General features: G+C 41.7%; 1 protein-coding gene across 6 annotated transcripts in view; it reads right to left on the reverse strand.

Moving 5' to 3' along the window:
• POU6F2 (POU class 6 homeobox 2) overlaps positions 1-23672 on the reverse strand; it is a 474882-nt gene that overhangs the window by 98009 nt on the left and 353201 nt on the right. For all 6 annotated transcript variants that reach the window (XM_075271186.1, XM_075271183.1, XM_075271184.1 and 3 more), the window contains exon 5: positions 19054-19397. In XM_075271186.1, the coding sequence (XP_075127287.1) occupies positions 19054-19397 (344 nt within the window). The remainder of the gene's footprint in view (positions 1-19053; positions 19398-23672) is intronic.

Here is a 23672-nt window from a genome sequence, read left to right on the forward strand (position 1 = left end):
TTAGAGGCTCCCTCCACCATGAATTGGTCCAAACTGGGCTGGTTAGAGGCTCCCTCCACCATTAATTGGTCCAAACTGGGCTGGTTAGAGGCTCCCTCCACCATGAATTTGCCCAAACTGGGCTGTTTAGAGGCTCCCTCCACCATGAATTTGCCCAAACTGGGCTGTTTAGAGGCTCCCTCCACCATGAATTGGTCCAAACTGGGTTTTTTAGAGGCTCCCTCCACCATGAATTGGTCCAAACTGGGCTGGTTAGAGGCTCCCTCCACCATGAATTGGTCCAAACTGGGGTGGTTAGAGGCTCCCTCCACCATTAATTGGTCCAAACTGGGCTGGTTAGAGGCTCCCTCCACCATGAATTGGTCCAAACTGGGCTGGTTAGAGGCTCCCTCCACCATGAATTGGTCCAAACTGGGGTGGTTAGAGGCTCCCTCCACCATTAATTGGTCCAAACTGGGCTGGTTAGAGGCTCCCTCCACCATTAATTGGTCCAAACTGGGCTGGTTAGAGGCTCCCTCCACCATTAATTGGTCCAAACTGGGCTGGTTAGAGGCTCCCTCCACCATTAATTGGTCCAAACTGGGCTGGTTAGAGGCTCCCTCCACCATTAATTGGTCCAAACTGGGCTGGTTAGAGGCTCCCTCCACCATGAATTTGCCCAAACTGGGCTGTTTAGAGGCTCCCTCCACCATGAATTTGCCCAAACTGGGCTGGTTAGAGGCTCCCTCCACCATGATTTGGTCCAAACTGGGGTTTTTAGAGGCTCCCTCCACCATGAATTGGTCCAAACTTGGCTGTTTAGAGGCTCCCTCCACCATTAATTGGTCCAAACTGGGCTGGTTAGAGGCTCCCTCCACCATGAATTGGTCCAAACTGGGTTTTTTAGAGGCTCCCTCCACCATGAATTTGCCCAAACTGGGCTGTTTAGAGGCTCCCTCCACCATGAATTTGCCCAAACTGGGCTGGTTAGAGGCTCCCTCCACCATGAATTGGTCCAAACTGGGGTTTTTAGAGGCTCCCTCCACCATGAATTGGTCCAAACTTGGCTGTTTAGAGGCTCCCTCCACCATGAATTGGTCCAAACTGGGGTGGTTAGAGGCTCCCTCCACCATTAATTGGTCCAAACTGGGCTGGTTAGAGGCTCCCTCCACCATTAATTGGTCCAAACTGGGCTGGTTAGAGGCTCCCTCCACCATGAATTGGTCCAAACTGGGTTTTTTAGAGGCTCCCTCCACCATGAATTTGCCCAAACTGGGCTGTTTAGAGGCTCCCTCCACCATGAATTGGTCCAAACTGGGCTGGTTAGAGGCTCCCTCCACCATGAATTTCCCAAAACTTGGCTGTTTAGAGGCTCCCTCCACCATTAATTGGTCCAAACTGGGCTGGTTAGAGGCTCCCTCCACCATGAATTGGTCCAAACTGGGGTTTTTAGAGGCTCCCTCCACCATGAATTGGTCCAAACTTGGCTGTTTAGAGGCTCCCTCCACCATGAATTGGTCCAAACTGGGGTGGTTAGAGGCTCCCTCCACCATTAATTGGTCCAAACTGGGCTGGTTAGAGGCTCCCTCCACCATTAATTGGTCCAAACTGGGCTGGTTAGAGGCTCCCTCCACCATGAATTTGCCCAAACTGGGCTGTTTAGAGGCTCCCTCCACCATGAATTTGCCCAAACTGGGCTGGTTAGAGGCTCCCTCCACCATGAATTGGTCCAAACGGGTTTTTAGAGGCTCCCTTCACCATGAATTGGTCCAAACTTGGCTGTTTAGAGGCTCCCTCCACCATGAATTGGTCCAAACTGGGTTTTTTAGAGGCTCCCTCCACCATGAATTTGCCCAAACTGGGCTGTTTAGAGGCTCCCTCCACCATGAATTTGCCCAAACTGGGCTGGTTAGAGGCTCCCTCCACCATGAATTGGTCCAAACTGGGGTTTTTAGAGGCTCCCTCCACCATGAATTGGTCCAAACTTAGCTGTTTAGAGGCTCCCTCCACCATGAATTGGTCCAAACTGGGGTGGTTAGAGGCTCCCTCCACCATTAATTGGTCCAAACTGGGCTGGTTAGAGGCTCCCTCCACCATTAATTGGTCCAAACTGGGCTGGTTAGAGGCTCCCTCCACCATGAATTGGTCCAAACTGGGTTTTTTAGAGGCTCCCTCCACCATGAATTTGCCCAAACTGGGCTGTTTAGAGGCTCCCTCCACCATGAATTGGTCCAAACTGGGCTGGTTAGAGGCTCCCTCCACCATGAATTTCCCAAAACTTGGCTGTTTAGAGGCTCCCTCCACCATTAATTGGTCCAAACTGGGCTGGTTAGAGGCTCCCTCCACCATGAATTGGTCCAAACTGGGGTTTTTAGAGGCTCCCTCCACCATGAATTGGTCCAAACTTGGCTGTTTAGAGGCTCCCTCCACCATGAATTGGTCCAAACTGGGGTGGTTAGAGGCTCCCTCCACCATTAATTGGTCCAAACTGGGCTGGTTAGAGGCTCCCTCCACCATTAATTGGTCCAAACTGGGCTGGTTAGAGGCTCCCTCCACCATGAATTTGCCCAAACTGGGCTGTTTAGAGGCTCCCTCCACCATGAATTTGCCCAAACTGGGCTGGTTAGAGGCTCCCTCCACCATGAATTGGTCCAAACGGGTTTTTAGAGGCTCCCTTCACCATGAATTGGTCCAAACGGGTTTTTAGAGGCTCCCTTCACCATGAATTGGTCCAAACTTGGCTGTTTAGAGGCTCCCTCCACCATGAATTGGTCCAAACTGGGGTGGTTAGAGGCTCCCTCCACCATTAATTGGTCCAAACTGGGCTGGTTAGAGGCTCCCTCCACCATTAATTGGTCCAAACTGGGCTGGTTAGAGGCTCCCTCCACCATGAATTGGTCCAAACTGGGGTTTTTAGAGGCTCCCTCCACCATGAATTGGTCCAAACTTGGCTGTTTAGAGGCTCCCTCCACTATTAATTGGTCCAAACTGGGCTGGTTAGAGGCTCCCTCCACCATGAATTGGTCCAAACTGGGTTTTTTAGAGGCTCCCTCCACCATGAATTTGCCCAAACTGGGCTGTTTAGAGGCTCCCTCCACCATGAATTGGTCCAAACTGGGTTTTTTAGAGGCTCCCTCCACCATGAATTGGTCCAAACTGGGCTGGTTAGAGGCTCCCTCCACCATGAATTGGTCCAAACTGGGGTGGTTAGAGGCTCCCTCCACCATGAATTGGTCCAAACTGGGCTGGTTAGAGGCTCCCTCCACCATGAATTGGTCCAAACTGGGGTGGTTAGAGGCTCCCTCCACCATTAATTGGTCCAAACTGGGCTGGTTAGAGGCTCCCTCCACCATTAATTGGTCCAAACTGGGCTGGTTAGAGGCTCCCTCCACCATTAATTGGTCCAAACTGGGCTGGTTAGAGGCTCCCTCCACCATTAATTGGTCCAAACTGGGCTGGTTAGAGGCTCCCTCCACCATGAATTGGTCCAAACTGGGTTTTTTAGAGGCTCCCTCCACCATGAATTTGCCCAAACTGGGCTGTTTAGAGGCTCCCTCCACCATGAATTGGTCCAAACTGGGGTGGTTAGAGGCTCCCTCCACCATTAATTGGTCCAAACTGGGCTGGTTAGAGGCTCCCTCCACCATTAATTGGTCCAAACTGGGCTGGTTAGAGGCTCCCTCCACCATGAATTTGCCCAAACTGGGCTGGTTAGAGGCTCCCTCCACCATGAATTGGTCCAAACTGGGTTTTTTAGAGGCTCCCTCCACCATGAATTTGCCCAAACTGGGCTGGTTAGAGGCTCCCTCCACCATGAATTGGTCCAAACTGGGGTTTTTAGAGGCTCCCTCCACCATGAATTTGCCCAAACTCTGCTGGTTAGAGGCTCAATCCACCCTGATTTTCAAAACAAATGTTGGTGCCAACCTCAACTTACTACAAGGGCCAAATTCACTGCTGGTGACAAGCTCTCCTCACTGCAAGTGCCAAATACACATGTTTCAAGGTGTTTTCCTACTGTCAGAGAGGTGGTATTGAGTGTGTAAAGTGTGTAGTTGTTAGGCTGTGATGTTGGGGTAATAGAGGGTCTTTGGTGTGTTAGATGCCCCCAGACATGCTTCCCCTGCTGTCCCAGTGTCATTCCAGAGGTGTTGGCATCATTTCCTGGGGTGTCATAGTGGACTTGGTGACCCTCCAGACACGGATTTGGGTTTCCCCCTTAACGAGTATCTGTTCCCCATAGACTATAATGGGGTTCGAAACCCGTTCGAACACACGAACATTGAGCGGCTGTTCGAATCGAATTTCGAACCTCGAACATTTTAGTGTTCGCTCATCTCTAATAGTAACATATGGTCATTTGAGAGTCACAGTAAAATGGCTCCATTACTCCATCCACAATGCATTATTGTTATTATTGTTCCAATGGTCAAAATGTATCTTGCAAACTTGCTGAAGGAGACCACCAGGAAACAATCCTATCTTCTGGTCAGTGCCATTCAGTAGTAATCACTATACACTAAGCTACAATTCTAGATGGATGAAGGTGTCCTTACCAGGTTTGCCTCTTAATATAGATGCCTATTTATTAGCAGAGGAAGAAATTCTGCCTTGCGAGTTTCTATTAAATGTCAGAAGCCATGCAGTAGGACTTCATGGCATGTAATATACTGCTAAACACTTAGTCTGACAGGTAAGAGTACTGTATCTGGGAACTGCTGGAAGGTCCTTAGCGGTGGAGGCTACTCGATGGAAGAATACGATGGACAATTCCCCATTCTGCTCTCTCTGTATTCCAGTTCTCCTGTTAGGTACTTAAAGTACATTATTTAGCTTGTCGTATGTACAGGGTAGTGTATGAGAATAAGATGCAATAGTGCACCACTGAGATTTACTTATACTGTATGTACAATGTATGTGATTGATACAACGCATATTTTTGCTATGAAATTTCATTAGCACCTTATTTTTCTCTTGTGTTATTTACAGGAAATATTGCAAACATTTGACATATAAATCCAGTATTTGACTGACATTCATGAACATTTAATCAATAACAACGTGTATTTTTATAGTGTAAATGCAATAACTAAAGGGTCAGGGAATGCAATAACTTATTAAAGCAATAAGGTACAGTCACTCAATTTTCATGTCTGATTGTTTGGTCGAGAATTCTTTGTTTAGCATTAGAGATCTATACAAAAGTTTGTGAGGCTGGCAGGTGACGTCCAACATTTATGATTTTCAGAAAGTGCTGTATGGTATTGATTTCTGCCGCAGTCACAGTTTTATTAGGATTAATGCAATGTTTGGTTGTACACTGTAATTTCAGACATTAGGTAGTGGCCATTTAATGTTCTGGTTATCTGCTTTTTGTGTGTATTTCAATCTGTGTCTAACAGAAGATAATGGAGTAATGATCAGCAAAATGCCTTAATTTTTTGTGATACCATTTTTGTGAATCCATTGGACCCAGAGAATGAGAGGAGAAAAATTCAGGTATTGAATGAATGCTTAATAATGGACTGCAGAAATAGGAGGAGGGATCATTGGTACATTCTCCAGTAATTGGTATGTGTATTGGCCAGTGATGTGCCGACGTCTAAACCACATAGTTCAACTGCTGCTATAAGAGGTAATCCAGATTACAACATAACACTGTTAATGTAGGTGCCAGGACAAATTACACAGAATGTCTGATTTATTTACATCCACTTTGTACATTATTCTGTTTTGAACATTTTTAGTTTGTCTTAAAAGGGTTTGCTCATAACTCCATAGAACGGTAGACTAGTGACCCCCAATGATCACAAGAAAAGGGGATTGTGTGAAGGGAGCAATCATGCACATACACAACCACTGCTCCATTCACTTCTCTATGACTGACAGAGATAGTGTAGCTTTGGATAGAGAAAAAAGTGTTAGTGGGAAAATCCATTTACATAAAACCAACTAAGGCTAGGTTCACACCCAAGTCTCATCTACGTTTGGGGTTTCCATCCCCAAATCCGCTTAACAAATGTGGAGAGAAAAGTTCTGCTTCACATTTTTCCACCCTGTTTGGGCAGTAACCTAAAAGACCTCATTATGGTCAATGGTGTCCGCAGATTTCTGTGGGTACCCACTTTTTAAACAGATTAGATTACTGTTAAGGGGGTCCCCAAGCACCTCCAAACAGAAACCCTAACATAGGTGTGAATCTAATGTAATAGACGTCAGAATCCATCACTGGATAATAATTATCACAATAATACCATTTGCATGCCTTGCCCATACTGGTGCGTGAATGGAGCTGTGCGCAGAAATAGTCACGTTCCTTAAGTCCCATACAAGTGAAAGTAGCAGTAGCAGTAGGGATCACACAGGGGATTCAGGGAGCCATATTCTTGTGATCTCTGGGGTCCCAGTAGCTTTAGCCCTCCTTTGATATTTAGTTAAAGGGAACCAAATAGTTATTCCACACTTATATGTTGACCCTTTATTTGTTAGAAAAATAATCTTCTATAAAGTAGAAAATATTGGTGTTTGGGAAGAAATTTTGCCTGTGAAAGTGAAGCATATTTATTATCGGTACCATTTTCTTTTTAATCTCTTCAAGAGTCTTTCATGGATGTTAGTAATTAAACAGGATATTATTTACATCACAATATGGATTCCAAGCCATGTCATTTTATGGTTTAGGTGCGAGCATTCACGGCTGATTACTCTTTAATTTCATAAATACCTACACATTAGGTAGGAAATACAATTTTCTCTCACACTATTAGCATGTCATTATTTTTCATAGCATGAAATAACATTTCATTTTAGGATTAAACAACTGATTCAGGTTGCCTTAGGTCAGGTTTTTCAATCACTTACACAAACATGGGTGTTTTGATAGTTCCATACCAAACCATATTTAACTTATTTTTGTAGTAGGCAAGGTTCTGTGTAGGTTATATACAAGACCTAGTGGTAAACTCATGCTATGAGGTCTAAGAGACCGTTTATTGACCATGCTTCTGATCCTGACTCTCGCCATGTCCTTGACTTCTGAACCTGAGCTGCCTTCTCTGACCCATTGGTTTGTCTACAACCTTGTTTATCTGCTGCCTGCCCTGGTCTCTGGCCTGTTCCTGGGACTAGAGAGCATTGTGCATAACGTACATGGACGTAGTTAAAAAATAGAAACCTTTTCACTGGAAACAGTGCTTCTGGAGCCAGAATTAAGGCTTGTAATTCTATTGGACATCAAGGTTTAACATAATACTTATAAATTGAAGTTGTATTGTGAAATGTGTTGTCCGACTCTGTTGAGATTCTGTTGGGTCTTTCATTCGTGTATCTGAGTCATAAATCAAAGTTATTCCTAACTATCAAAACTCAAATATTATCGGTGAGTTCATTCTATATTCCCTCTACCCCATCCCCACCATTACCACTATTGTTGTCTCACCAGGTTTCAATCTCATAATGTGCTATCTAGACTTATGATTAGGGTTGAGCGATCGTGTTCGGAAAAGATCGGATTCCGATCGGCGATCGAGAAAATTTCATGATCACCATCGGAATTCCGAACACGATCTTTTTATGTGGGATCGAGATCGGTGATCTTTTCCCACAATGCTTTGCTTAGCCTTCACACTGAGTATACGCTTTATACTAAGTGTGAAGGCTCCACTGCAGTTCCATAGGAATGAATGGAAGCAGCTGGCACACAGCCTTAACCCCCTGCGCGCCGGCTGCCTCCATTCATTGGAATGGGAGGCTAAACTAACATCTGTAGCATCTACTTACCTCTAGAGATGGCTGCTCCGGTGCCCTCCTTCTTTTTGCCTCGCTGTCCCGCCTCCCAGGTTAGTGTTTAAAGTGCTAGGTAGGCGGGGCTTGTGGCTTAGGAGAGTGTGGGCGGGTACAGGGCTCGGAATTGGGATTGAGATCGGGTTCGAATGAAAAATGATCGGAAATCAGATTTTAAAATCGATCCTGAAAAGTCAAGATCGGCTCAACCCTTCTTATGATATTAAATATTAGAAAAAAATGTCAAAACAATTACATTTCCTTCTGGATGTATGGATGTGTCTTTAGTCCTTCATCTTAAGGGTAAGTTCACACAATGTAACGTTGAGCGTGATCTGGCACGTATACACGTGCGGGCGCAAAATAACGGGTGCAAAATAACGTGGCGTATACGCTCCTAACTCCCATTGAAATGAATGGGAGCATTTTGAGTGTGTCATCTGCCGGCACGTGTATACGTGCCAGATCACTCTCAACGTTACATCGTGTGAACTTACCCTTACCTTGCACTATATTTTGTAAATTTAAAGGGGTTGTAACACATATATTAAAGATATGTCCAGTCATCATAATAAGTATCTGATTAGTGGGGACGCAACTGCTGAGGCACGCAAAAATTCTGAGAACAGGAGTTGCAAGCTCCTACATTTGAATGAAGTAGTGGTCATGCTTGCACATCACTTTACTTTCACCAAAAGTCACACAAAATTGAATGGAGTAGAAGCGTGCGTGGGTGACTGCTGGTCCATTTAAACAAGGGGCTCAGACCCCTGTTTTCATCATTACTGAAGATCCCATTGGTTAGGCCTCCAATACTCAGGCACCTATCCCATATCATTTGGATATAGGATAAATGTCATGAAAAGGAAAAAAAAAACTTTTATTAAACCAGGCCAGAGTGGTCAACCATCAATCTATACACAAAACACTAAATATTATGAAGTTAATATTACTATTTTTCTCTATTTATTGCATAAAATATTAAAATTCACTATTTACAACTTTACAGCTAGTAGTGAAAGGTTCTCAATATGTTTTTTTTTGTGAGTGCTAGATTTTTTCTTTTTTTTCCCTAGGTGTCAAAACCTTTGAATGCCCCTTTACGATGACCTAGGAAGTTTCCATAGTACCTAAAAGTTGATGGATTGGTCCAATTATGCTTGATAACTCATAATTCAGATAAAAAAGAACTGTGGAAGAAGATTGCGCTTTTCCTGAATGGGCAATTTGTTTTATAAAGTCAAGAAATTACAGCTAAGGACGAGAGAAAATAAATCATGAAAAAAACTGCTTTACTATTGATCTTCTGCTAGATGTATCTGCCAGGATCCTTTCTCTTAGTTTTATGTACTTGAACTCATATTTTTCTCAACCCTTTCACTGCCAAAATGGCCTACAGAAAAACAGAAAGCAATAAAACAATGAAAGACATTTAAAGACTGTTTAATGTATGCTGAGCGGATGTTGTCCCTGTGCTTAGACCAGTCAGCACAACTATTTACTTGAAAAATTGAATTACTAAAAAATAATAAAAACATGTTTAATCTCTTTCTTAGGTATGTTAACTCAGAATACAACCTATCCGTGATAATAGATAGATAGATCGATATCTTTATAGACAGATATATATTTATTTCTGAAACTTTCAAAATACTAGCAGCAGTCTCATATCCTATCCCAAGACTCAATCCCTATATTATCTTATAAACTATCCCAAGACTCAATCCCTATATTATCTTATAACCTATCCCAAGACTCAAAGACCTTGCTTTGAAGCATACTGTATAGTAAAGGAAATCCCAGGTAATGTAACATGCTTCATAGACTTGACATGCCTAGCTTAATAGGGTCATCTTGGAGATAACTTCATCCCTATCCTTGCTGAATATATCAGTGTCACAATCAATTTTTACTCAATATGACCATTACTAAAACATTATTCTAATATACCACATGTTGCCCTCTTAACCCTTTCCTGATATCTTCTGTGCTATTTCAGCACATGTTGGCTATTTATATATGTAATTTGCTTAGGTATTGAGCAGTGCTCATAACCGCTGGGTATCTACTGTATTATACAGCGGATGCCCAGAAGCAATGACCACAATCAGTAGCAACATGGCGTCAATCCCCATACCATGTGGTTCAACAAAGTGAAGGCAGGTGGACGAAGATCTGGGGGAGGCAATCCATTCAAATGACCCCCTTTAACTAGAATACATATAAAAGTAAAGTAAACATCCAGGCTACAAACTAAGTCTACATGCACAAGACAGGACACAGGACTGTGTGCAGTCTATGGGTCAGTAAAAATAATTTTCACTGACCCACATTGAAAACTATTTGAGAGGAGACAGCAGGTTTAGGACCTGCCCCATATTTTGTAACTTTTCAATTTGGCCCAGACACACAGCCTCAAAAGCTACAGCTGCATGTTTAGAACTAGTGAAATGTATTGGCTCATACTTTTATCCGAAATTGCGTCCCCATGAGGTCCTATAAAATATTTTTCCAATATATCGAATGCTTTAGTGGGAAAAAACATCAAAAGAGCTAAACCACAGCTTTTTTTGCTGTTTTGATTTAAAAAAACAAACAAAAAAACCAATAAAACAATAGACATTCTTCATAATAGTGTAAATAAAAAGTACATCTGGCCCCACTTAAAAAAGACACCTTATGCATCCCAGTACATGGAAATATATAAAAAAGTTATGGGTGTTAGAATATGATGACTCCATGAATTTTTTTTTTATTTTTTTTTTTTTTGCAAAGTTTTTGATTTTTTAAGGGGTTAAAAGTGAAACTCCAAAAAAAGCTAGTAAGATTTTTTTTCTAATTCCACCGCATTCTGAATTTTTTTTTACAGCTTCCCAATACATCTTACAGAATATTAAATGGTACCATTATGAAATACAATTTGTCCCACAAAAATTAAGCCCTTATATGATTCTGTGAACGGACAAATGGCATTTGGGTGGGGTCAAGCCACTTTTAGACTAAGGCCTTATGGGATGTTCCACAGCGCTAAAGCGCTGCGGGAAAAACCACGGCAGGAACGCATTGCGGTTCTTTCCGCAGTGCTTAGAACAGAAAGTTTGCAGAGTTTTCCTCCACGGACTTTCTGTTACAATTATATCTATGGGAAAGCTGCCGGCATTTCCATAGATATAATTGATATGCTGTGATTTCCAAAACCACACTGGTTTTGTAAATTGCAGTGTGTCAGCGCTGCAGTTTTAAATGCAAAGTGGGCATGGGATTCACACGAATCCCATTCATTTTGAAGTTACTGTAGATACCGCAAGTTTTTCCCATGGCGTTTCTGCCGCGGGCAAATCGCGGCGTTTCAGCCCGTGGGGCACTAGCCTTACATGGTCATGGTTTTGGTGAGCAATGGCATTATTATTTGTAAGCCAAAATCAGAAGGGGAGCCACACAGAGGAAAATATCATTGAAAAGTGTTTCCCCTCTTCATTTTTCAGACCCCCAAAGCATTGGCCAAAGTACTGTCATGTGAACATGGATGTACCATAGATTGAGTCCATTAAGGTTCTATTTTAGTTTATTCTTTGATTTGGAGCCATTTTATAGCTGTTGAGTTTTTCTTTTATACCAAAACTTCAAAATAAGGCTAGGATCACATTTGAGTCAGAAGTTCCTGTTTCCCCTGGTAATCTGACACTAATAATGATTATAATTATTATTATAACAACAATGGTAATTTGTAGGGTATTGCTACCAACTTCATTCGGCATCGTATACGATAAATTAATAAATGCACTAATCATTAATAGATGGCTGACACATATATATATATATATAAATATATATATATATATATATATATATATATATATATTATAATACAGACACACATATATATATATATATATATATATATATATATATATATATATATATATATGTTCATTGTTGTACTACAGTTGCAGGGAAAATGTGGCACCTGCTTAGTACTGAATGTGTAGTACCAGCAGTTCCCGGCCACTGGAAAGAAGCCAAAATAAAGGATGGAATAAGCTTGCTGATGAGCTGCCCAAAGCTGGCTTGTGTTACGGATCAACCAGAATTCAGCTCTCTCTCCTCCGCCTGCGCTGATGTAACTCACTGGAGTGGCAAATTACATCAGACCTACAGCTGTAACCCGACATTATGATTAATTTGATCAGTAATTTCTCCTGTTTTTCATTTTAATCGGTGCGACTGTTCTGCTGTGACAGGTCTTTCAGATCTAATTAAGATAAATTTCAGAGTAAAAGACTTGGCAGAATTTTCAAGTCAAATCCAAGCTTCAAGTGTGAAGACTGGAGGCACTAATCAATCAAATTCTGGGGGAAATATGCAGGGCTGTAACTCAGCAATCAACCCATTAATACCTAAGCAAATTTCACATTCTCCCGGACTGTTTAGTCATTCTCTCAAAACAGTCTGGCAAAGGAGTGAGCTTCTCATTATATGTATATGATCACGGCCCTGTCACTGTGCAATAGGAACAAATAGCCAAAAGCGGTCATGGCAGACCTTAGCTCTCAAAATATCAAATGCCACCTTTTCCTATTGATTTGCTCTGAGACCGAACAAACCTTATGAGTATGTTGTCCTTACCTGCTGGTGCCTATAATGAGACCTGTCTGGTCTGTGGGCATTCTAGGATTAGGAAGTCAACAGGAAAACACTCTGCTTAGTCAATATTTTTGCAAATACATTTTCTAAACTCTTGCAATAGATTTTTGGCTCTGGTTTTAGGACCATGAACATACAAGCCAGTGGATATGGGAGTATTTTATATTCCATTTTCTATAATATCTATCTATCTATCTATCTATCTATCTATCTATCTATCTATCTATCTAATGCTTTTACTTAAACATGTTATAAATAGGTATACTAACAGATAAACCTGTTCTAAGGGCTTATTCACATTCTTATTGCCATTTTTTTTATTGTTTGTAGTTTCTCTGCAAACCTCAGATAATTTAATAAAAATGGCTGCAGGGCTTTGTGTTGTCAAAGTGCAGTTCAAGGAGATCTCAGACTGCACACTGTCGTGTGGATGGAAAAATGGATTGGAATATGATAAACTGAAAAGCTGAAGTGTGATAATAAAAAGAATGTGGAAACTGTGTGGAAGTGTGTATAGCCCGTCACTGTAGTGGTTCCTTGTACATTCCAAGTCTAGTCTGTCAAAGTCTGATTACATCCCAGATGTGAATAGAGACTGTGTGAATAAGCCCTAAGCCTACATACACAGGACTGTGGTGCAAAATGTCCATAAAAACCAGCCATTTTTCAGGGCTGTTTTGCTCTCACGGGTCGGCTGTTTCACAGATCCCTCATATATTACAGTGTATGGACAAAGTGAAAATGGTCAAAAATAAAGCACTATCTATATTTTGACGGTCCCTTATAACATACTGTCAAAATATCAGTTATGTGACTAGCCTGCATTCCCAGAAACTGAAATTAATGCGGACGTATTCAAGAAAGGTCACATGGACTATTTTCACCGACGTGTGAATATAGAGTAACTTAGACAAATCTATGTTTTATGCTTCTGATCAAACAGTATGTAGCATTAATTATAATTATTAAATAGTTATTTTACTGAAATAGTAGCAGAGGCTTGGAACAAACTTCCAGTAGATGTGCTTGGGATATCTACTGTATGCGAATATTAACATACCTGGAATAAACATGTCAGATTAGATGGACTATGTGGTCATTTCTGGCTTCAATTTTCTATGTGTTTATATTATTAATTCCACTCATTGTCTAAAATACAATAACAGAAATGACTTAGTTGACTCTTTAGATAAGAACAGCTGATAACTGATATTATAATAAGACCATGAAAGGCGATTGAGAGTAACTTTGGTAGTGAATATGTTCTCATCCATAAAGCACAAGGTGAAATAGGGAAACAGAGTGATCACACAAACAGGAATTGTGGAGCTCCCAGAATGACTGGATCATTATTGCCCATGTGCGACTGATGTCTACTGTTTCATTCACACAGGGAACTCATGATTGGTTAGTGTCTCCAGTGGTACCAGAACGATCAGACAGTTACCTTTATCCTGTGGATGAGAAATAAGTGTTGATCCTGGGAAAACACCATTAATTTTGAAACCCCAAAGTGAACAGTTCTTTCTTAGTGATCTGGGTCTGTATCTAAAGCTGGTTGCACACAATAGTGTGTGATCGTGCTGCCGTGGATGAAAGGCATGGATGTCTGGGTGCCACTGAAGTGATGGCCGTGCTTCCATGGCCCCTTTCTTTCAATGAATAGGAGCTGCAGATGCAAGGCCGCAAAATTGGACAGGATCTGAATAGGATCTGTTTCTTATTTTGCATCCCAGCAGTCGGCCCACATATGGGACCGTGTAACTCACAGTCATGTCTATGGGTTCATAGAAATGAATTGGTCAGTGTGATACCCGGGAAGAACCCAGATAGCACACTGACTGGAAGGGTTTCTTCTCTTAAACTTTCAACTGGTTAATGTAACTTTCTACTAGTGTTGAGCGAATAATATTCGATCGAATGCCATAGGAATGCGTGTAAGTGGCCGAACACCAAGGGGTTAAGCGCATCAAATATTCACTACGCTTAACCCCTTGGTGTTCGGTCGCTTACACGTATTCCAATGGGAGCAAGGTATTCGATCGAATACTATTCGCTCATCTCTACTGCCTATGTCAATTTTGGGCAAAATCCAGTCTCGCAGAGTTCTCAAGGTTGGGCTGTGGCACCTTTTAGTGTCAATAATATACCCAGCCCATGAATTGTTCTTAGTCTTCACTAACTTAAAGGATATCAGTTAATATACAGTAAGTTGACCGGATGGTAGAATAATTCCATTTACAGTTCAGTGTAAAAGTCATTACAAACCACAGTGGTTTATGATTTTATTTGGAGTGAAAGCTGGTCATTTCTTTGCTCTTGTAAGTGTCAGTAACTCTCCCACTCTACAGGTGCATTTAAAAGAAAATCTCTCAAATATGTCACCGTTCTTACCCTAAATGACAGCACGCAGCATCGGAAATCAATCAACCAAGGTTAACAAAAAAAATAGTTCTGTTAAAAAATAAAACCCATTTGAGTGAATTTAATATAAAGTGTTATGAAATTTCTCTTCAATAGAAAAGTGACAAGGAACAGTTTATGAATCTCAATGTGCTGTTAGATGGTGTTGTAGTGTTAATATTTGTTCATTTTGTGAAACTTTTAGCCGTTTCACCTAGGCAAGTCACTTTCATTTAATTTCCTTTCGGAAGAAACAACAGAGCCTGGATCTCGATAGAAATAATTGTTGTTATCCTTTAGAGTTTTTGAAACAAACAACATCATCATTCTGAATTACTGTCTTCTCTTGACAATCTTTGCATTGCACTAAACTAATATCCTTCAGATGGATTCTGAATAATGTAGAAGGATAGAACTGGCAGAAAATAAGAAGGAATCGCAGAATCTTAAATGAAATTTAAGCTGTCAAGTATTAAACTGAGCTTAATATTACACAACACTATTACAAGCTGTTTACAGTATGTTCTGAATTTACACATTTGTAATATGATTTTTATGATGTGTCGTACTAGATCACATTAGGTTCACCAGTGAATTCAAACACAAGGCTCATGGCATGAATAAAGGTAGGTTATTTAGATAAGGCATCAATAGATAATTCAAGGTCCAATATCAGGGTCTTCAAATTGCTGATAAACAGGGGTAACGCCATAATGTAACTGTATGTATTCTACATTGCCACCATGTGTTACTTATACATGGAACTTAATAAGAGATTTATAAATAAAAATGTCATTGACCCAATTTATGCTAACTTTACAGAATAGTAGTCACCCAACCTGACGTCCATGGTGTATGCTTTGCATAGGAAAAAGGAAAATTATGTGTCAAGATTTTGGAAGTTGTTTTAATATATGGATATCATAATAATACCGTAATAGAGTTATAGTAGTACAATTAAACTAAATATTTATTTTTTCAACCATGCCAGCTATGTACAGTAGCTATATAACTAATGCTGGATAACTTTCTTCTGCTAATCGTAGGAACAGAAAAACAGACTAAACATTAAAGCAGATCCTTCCAATATCAGACAATGGATCCAGAGGAACCCCATTGTCTATAGTGGGGTCCCATATATATATACTAGCTGGTACCCGCGACTTCGTCTGCGGTGATTGTAGAAGTGGGTATATACAGGCATGGGTAAGGTTTTCGTACTGTGTATAAGGTATGGGATATGAAATGTAAGTTTGTATCTTGTTTTTGCTGTAATTCAGAGAATATGTGAGACTTTTGGGTTGAAGTTACTTTGTATTTGAGCTGCTATACGGTGTTGTGAGAAACTTTACATAGTGACTTTGGAACAGAAGTATTTGAAGTTAACCCTTTCCCGCCGATGGCATTTTTTGATTTTTGTTTTTGACTCCCCTCCTTCTAAACCCCATAACGTTTTTATTTCTCCGCTCCCAGAGCCATATGAGGTCTTAATTTTTCCTGGTACAAATTTTTCTTCATGATGCCGCCATTAATTATTCTATATAATGTACTGGGAAGCAGGGAAAAAATTCAGAATGGGGTGGATTTGAAGAAAAAATGCATTTCTGCGACTTTCTTACGGGCTTTGGTTTTACGGTGTTCACTGTGCAACCAAAATGACATGTCCCCTGTATTCTGTGTTTCGTTACGATTCTGGGGATACCAAATTTATATGGTTTTATTTACATTTTGACCCCTTAAAAAAAATCCAAAACTGTGTTAAAAATGTTTTTTTTTAAAAGTTGCCATATTCCGACAGCCGTAACTTTTTTATACGTGCGTGTACGGGGATGTATAGGGCGTCTTTTTTTGCAGGACCGGGTGTACTTTGTAGTTCTACCATTTTCGGGAAATGTTATTGCTTTGATCACTTTTTATTCAAATTTTTATCAGGATCAAAACAGTGAAAAAACGGCGGTTTGGCACTTTTGACCATTTTTCCCGCTACGGCGTTTACCGAACAGAAAAAATATTTATATAGCTTTGTAGAGTGGGCGATTTTGGACGTGGGGATACCTAACATGTATGTGTTTCACAGTTTTTAACTACTTTAATATGTGTTCTAGGGAAAGGGGGGTGATTTGAATTTTTAATCCTTTTTAATTTTTTTTTTAAACTTTTTTTTTTTTGCATTTATTACACCGCCTAGGGGTATTGACATGGGTGGGCGGTGTCGCGGATTGTCAGAGCGGTGGGGGTCGGCAAACATGGCTGCTCCAGAGCGTTAAAGAGAGCCTCCTGGAGTATCGTTAAGGTGAGGGGCAAAGTGGTAAAGTATATGTTTTTTTTTTGTTTTTTTTTAAATGTAGATTGTGAGCTCCACATAGAGCTCACAATGTACATTTTTCCCTATCATTATGTCTTTCTTTTTGGAATATAGGATGGAAATCCATGCAAACACGGGGAGAACATACAAACTCCTTGCAGATGGTTTTTTGCCCTTGGCGGGATTTGAACACCAGGACTCCAGCGCTGCAGTGCTAACCACTGAGCCACCGTGTGGCCCCTGCAAAGTGGTAAAGTATATGTATATGTGAATGTGTGGGGTTAGGGACTAGGCTGTAGAGGGCAATATGAATTTTGTGGCTTGCTACGGTCCAAAGTGTGTGAGATTGCAGAGATGGTGGTGTGAGTTTGGGTTTTGTGGGGGTCCTGGCACAAACGTATGTGCGCTATTGTGACGAAAAGTAGCCTATTGTTTAATCGGGTGTATTAACTATGTTTGTGGAAAATTTCAGCCAAATCGGTGGTGCGGTTTTTCCGTGATTGAGGAACAAACATCCGAACATGCAAACATCCAAACACACAAACCCACAAACTCACAAACTTTCACATTTATAATATTAATAGGATATATATATATGATTTTGATGGATTTTTTAGCCTGTGATTTTGGACGGAATCTGTACAAAAAAGAAGTGCATCTGGCATGTCAATGTCATATAGAAGCAAGAAGATACAATGGCTCAATATCAACCAACGTTTCAATGTTTTCACCAGTATCATACCACTGGTAGAACAGTGGTAGCTAATCTGATGTTCCCACTGTTCCACCAATGGCATGATACCTTTGAAAGTTCAGTGATATTCAGCCCTTGTATTTTCTTGCTTCTATGTTGTACCTTCTATATCGTACCATATGGTCATTTGTAAATAAAGACTATGTTGTTGTTACTAAAAAGGAGCAAACCTCTCAAAATTAATTTCCTTTTGTTTTGGATTCGGGTGCTAAGTTAGGTAAAAACTTAACTTTTGGTAAAAACTTTTGGTAAACCAAAACTTAAATTGGTTTAAAATATAGTATATAACATGGACGGGACTCCCTCTCCCGCTCTCTTGTAAACACAGCCAAAGTTATGTCAAAGTTAATGTGACATTGGGGTAACATGGTGACTCCGTGGTTAGCATTGCAGCACTGGAGTCCTGGGTTCAAATCCTGCCAAGGACAACATCTGCAATGAGTCTGTGTGTTCTCCCCGTGTTTGCGTGGATTTTCTTCCATACTTTAAAAAGACATACTAAAAAAAAAATGTACATTGTGAACCCTATATGGGGCTTACAATCTACATTTTAAAGAGGAAAAAAAGCAGTGGATACAGACTCCTAGTTCAACCACACTGGTCTGACACTCACTTTTATGCACTTTAACATTTAAAAGGCTCCAAAATTTTCCTTTTTTTGGGAAAAGAATGTTACAGTAAGAGGAAAGTTACATATCATATATCAAATAATATTCCATTATTATCTTAAAGGAATTATTCTTGACACAATAGCATGTATAGTGCGTGCAGAGTCAATCTAATGACATCTAGATCTTATATACATATCTTAGATCAAGAAAAAAACACCACAGAAATCAGGAAATGTAACACAGAATAAACAGGATTACTATACCATAACCTTCCGTTCAAAGAACCACATTGTACTGCTGACATGGCCAATAAATCATGAAGAAAATTATAAATTATTAGAAGGATCTGCAGAGTATGTGGTCATGAAATGCACAAAGGTGACAACATGTCATTGTTTTTAGGCAAAATCCTCAGCTCTTTTGTTAAATGTGTTAGTTATAGACAGGTTTTATTTAGGCTAATTGTGAAATGTTTTTAGGGTTAATTATTTTCACCATTTTGCAGAATGTTAGACTGTGGTATGTGAGCACTCTGAGTACTCATAGGTCCTTAAATAAACCTCTATCTTACTTACCTGCAATGGGTTTGGTGGAGTCATTGGGGAAGGAAGGCCATGTCCTGGTGATTGGTTGGGCTTTTGGGGAGAGCTGCAGGGCTGCTGGCTTGTGGCAAGTTGGTTCTGGCTTTTGTTCTGTGTTTGGTTTTGCTGCTGTTGCTGATTTTGTTGCTGTTGTGATGACTGTGAGGGGTGAGGCTGGGATGATGGCTGGGGCGACTGCTGATGCTGGGCTGTAGTTTGCTGTTGCTGCTGCTGCTGTTGATGTTGCTGTGATCCTTGATGATGATGGTGATGATGATGCTGATGAAGCTGCTGTAGATGCTGAAGTTGCTGAAGTTGAGAGTTCAGGGATGAGGTAGCTGTAATGAACCAGAACAATGAGTTAATATTTCAAGTGGGAATTCTCATGAATTGGTTACATGTTGCATATCGATCACAAGATTTCTGACATGGGGTAAATCCCTGAGAGGTGTCTACAACTAGTTCTTAGGTAAGGAACCATTGTGGTTGCATACAAGTCCCAGTGTTTGAATCACATTGGAATGTGAGGGTGAATAAATTCATTGTGGAGCCCTAGTCTTGTTTATCCACAGGGCAGAGCTATGGTGTAAAACTAGAAATATTACTATTAACTCTTGCACCATTCTTAAGGCTCTAGCTAACTACTAGTAGTTATTAGCCATCAAGTTCATTAGTTTAGGCATTCACCCACAACTAAAAAAAGAAAAAAAAGAAAAATACAGCTTTTAGGCCATGGCCCCACGTGGCGTAAACGCTGCAGTTTGGCCGCAGCAGAAGCGCAATAGAAAAACACAGCGTTTTACAGTCCCTATGAATTGGATTGCAGGACAATACACACAGTCGATATATTGCGATTTCCAATACCATCATGGAAAAGCACTGTGGGAAAAACTGTAATGCGTTGCCCCAGTGTTTTTTCCTGCAGTGCTTTTTTTGCTGTGGCCCACTACATGAGGCTTTAGCCTTAAAGACGTACAGCTCCCTACCCTGTTAGCCCCCTGTGTAGTTGCTTAGGTTGCACCAAGGGTATGAAAGTGGCCATTATCCCAACTTCTGGCATGCTATATTACTAAAGCAGCACCATGGAGCTCTGCAATATTTACATAGCATGGCCTCTCAAAGTGAATGAGGGTCTTGCTACGCAAATAGCATTGGTGTACTGCAGGGCCGCCATCAGGAATTTTGGGGCCCCATACAGCCTAAGTGTCTGCCCCCCCCCCCCGGCTGCCACCATTTTAAAACTACTTTATTTTGCGACATACCAATTCTGTATTACATTTCCCTTTATTTAGCAGCATTACAAGGCTTCATCAGATTCTATTTGCAGGTATAATCTGCTACATGTGACAGCGCCTATAGAGAGCCAACACCATCTATAAGAGCCCTCCTAATAAATCCTCAGGGCTTATTCACATTGCGTTTTTGGCCTCCCTTGCCGGGATACGTTGGTAACCAGTCAGAATCAGCTGTCAACTTATCCCTGCACGAAGAACTGGCCATTAAAAAAAAGGGGGGCCCTGCAGTTCTCCGTGCAGGGATAAGTGGGGACCTGAGTGTGACTGGTTACCAACGTATCCCGGCAAGGGAGGCCAAAAACGCAATGTGAACACTCCTTTACAGTGAAAGTCCCACCCCCAAACAGGCTGCTATGCTAGTAGCATAGCCGCTTACATCATTATTAATACAAAGCACACATACCTTTGGAGGTCTTGTGTGCTTTGTAGTTCTCCAGCTAAAAACTTATATATTATATATTATTGCCCCAGTTCCCTCTCCACAGTGCCGCACACCCGATGCCCCAACAATCCCCCTTCCCCCCCCCCCCGTCCACCTTCTAACATCTTTCCACTGCCCCCTGTACCCATACCTCCCAACTTTTGAAGAACCAAAAGAGGGACAAAATGTGTGGCGCGCTTTGCGCGCCGCGGCAAATTTAGCCCCACCCACTGTTATGTTGACTCCACCCATTCTCATTAATTTTTCATGTGCCCGCACACAGTATAATCCTCCTACAGTCACCCGTACATTATATGTCCCCCCTCTATCTCTCCCCCAGCTTCATATACACCCTTCATCTGCACCCAGTTTCATGTCTCCCACCCAATCTCTGCCCCCAGATTCATGTCCGCCCATCCATTTCTGCCCCCAGTTTCATGTTCCCCCCCTCCATCTCTGCCCCCAGTTTCATGTCCCCTCCATCTCTACCCCAAGATTCATGCCCTCCATCTCTGCCCCCATATTCATGTCCCCTCCATCTCTGCCCCCATATTCATGTCCCCTCCATCTCTGCCCCCATATTCATGTCCCCTCCATCTCTGCCCCCATTGTCATGCCGTCCTCTCCATCTCTGCCCCCATATTCATGTCCCTCCATCTCTGCCCCATTGTCATGTCGTCCTCTCCATCTCTGCCCCCAGTGTCATGCCGTCCTCTCCATCTCTGCCCCCATATTCATGTCCCCTCCATCTCTGCCCCCATTGTCATGTCGTCCTCTCTCTGCCCCCAGTTTCACGTTCCACATTACACTGACTGACTTACCTTCTCCTTCGTTCCCTCGCAGCTCTCTGCGCGCCTCTCTCTCACACTGGCGCACAGTTATAGACGCGATGTGACGTCACCACATCGCATCTACAAGCCAGTAGCGGAGGCGGCGAAGCGGTTCAGCCGCATATTTGACAGCGAGAGAGGCGCGCAGCGGCGAAGCAAGGAGCTGACCTGTGTCAGCTCCTCGCTTCGCCGCCGGCTACTGGCTTGTAGACGCGATGGCTGAAGCGAGGAGCTGACCTGTGTCAGCTCCTCGCTTCGCCGCTGCCACCGGCTACTGGCTTTTAGATGTGATGTGATCACATCGCGTCTACAAGCCAGTAGCAGCGGCGGCGGCGAAGCGAGGAGCTGACACAGGTCAGCTCCTCGCTTCAGCTGCATATGTGTCAGGGAGAGAGGCACGCAGTGGCGAAGCGAGAAGCTGACCTGTGTCAGCTCCTTGCTTCAGCCGCGTATGTCTTCATCTCAGATCTGCGTCCTCTGGATGCAGATCTGAGTTGAAATAGGACATACACAATGACTGCTACGGGCGCCAGGGGGCCGGCACACGGTGGCGGGCCAAAACCGGGCCCCCCCCATTTTTCAATTTGGCCGGGCCCCTGACGCCAGTACCAGTAGTACTGCCCTATCGGCGGCCCTGGTGTACTGCATTATAGAGTTAGCCTGGCACAGATAGCGCCTTCTACCATCCATATCTGTACATATTTTCAGGAGATTATATCAGAAAAACAGAACTCCTATGTCGGTAAAGAACTTAATACTATACGAAAAAACTAAAAGTGTTCATATGTGCACACTAACTTTACATCATGTATGCTCTGTCCCCTACAGGTGTCAGAATAACCATTGCATAACAGATGTAGCCAAAGAGAATCAGCCTGACTGATCAAAAGTGCAAAAATCCCTTTTTCACTAAATAATTGGTTTACACATTTCCATCGAGGCTATGCTTTCCAGTGCGGAGAATATTCTTGTATTCTTAGTAATACATTTAACCAACATAACATGAATCGGTAGGATCAGACATTTTACATACAAAGTGCTGTTATTACGTAGTAAAGACAATAGATGGGTCCACAAACTCCAGAAATAGTCGCTGTAATGTACTTTCGCCTCTATACTTGGTAAGCTTTAACAGTTTTCACCTTTAAAATGACATAGTAACTCCTAAGGCCTGAAAATGTTCTCAATTCAATATTGCTTTATAACACTAAATTTGGCCAGGGAAATATCATCCAGTTCACAGCTTTAAAGACGAAAAAAAAAAAAACCCAGAAAGAAAGAAATGACACGTGTTGAAAGTTATTATTGTGCTGTTCTCAGGGTCAGCATAGTTCAATTATACTTTTAGGTGCCATTTTATTGTGAACATTGGTAAGGAAGCTACTTTAAGCCCATTGCAGTTAAGATAAATTAAGCACACCCCTGCCATGTAAGAACTGTATTTTCGTGGTGGCTTCCAGTCGCCGGCATTCAGCCCTGTTGTAAAAACCTCCCTATAAATTATATGTCATTTTACCACTTATGGTAGAGTACAACGTGACAAAGAACTATGTTTAGATTGTAGCAAAATGTAATAAAGGATAAGAAAAAAAATACATTTCTAATCAGATATATTACTTGCTAATGTGGCCATGGAATAAATACCAAAGTAACAAAGTTTAATCCAAGTAGCAGAAGTACTATGCACATACACAGTGTAAGAAAATCCATTGAGTCCACCAATTTTTTTTCTGTAGAATTAAACAATGCATTGGTTTTTTTTCTTTTTTTTTTCTTTTTTTTAAACATTGAAATCATTTAAAGCAATTGCTTAGTAAGACATTGTCTTCAGTAGAAATGAGTAAACAGGTTTGTTACAAATTTTCCCAAAATTTTGTAATTTTGTTATTATTGAAAAATTGTGATTATACTCTGGGGTCTCCCCAGGGAAGACGGGAACAAAATACAAAACACAGATAATGACCTCTCCTCACCTCTCCTAGGCATCTGGTCTTCACCACGGGCTCTTGCAGGGGGCATCTCATCTGCAGCATGCATCTTAACCAAATTGCATCTTAACCAAAGTGC

Source organism: Leptodactylus fuscus, chromosome 4 (assembly GCF_031893055.1).
Source record: "Leptodactylus fuscus isolate aLepFus1 chromosome 4, aLepFus1.hap2, whole genome shotgun sequence".
NCBI classification, from domain to species: Eukaryota; Metazoa; Chordata; class Amphibia; order Anura; family Leptodactylidae; genus Leptodactylus; species Leptodactylus fuscus.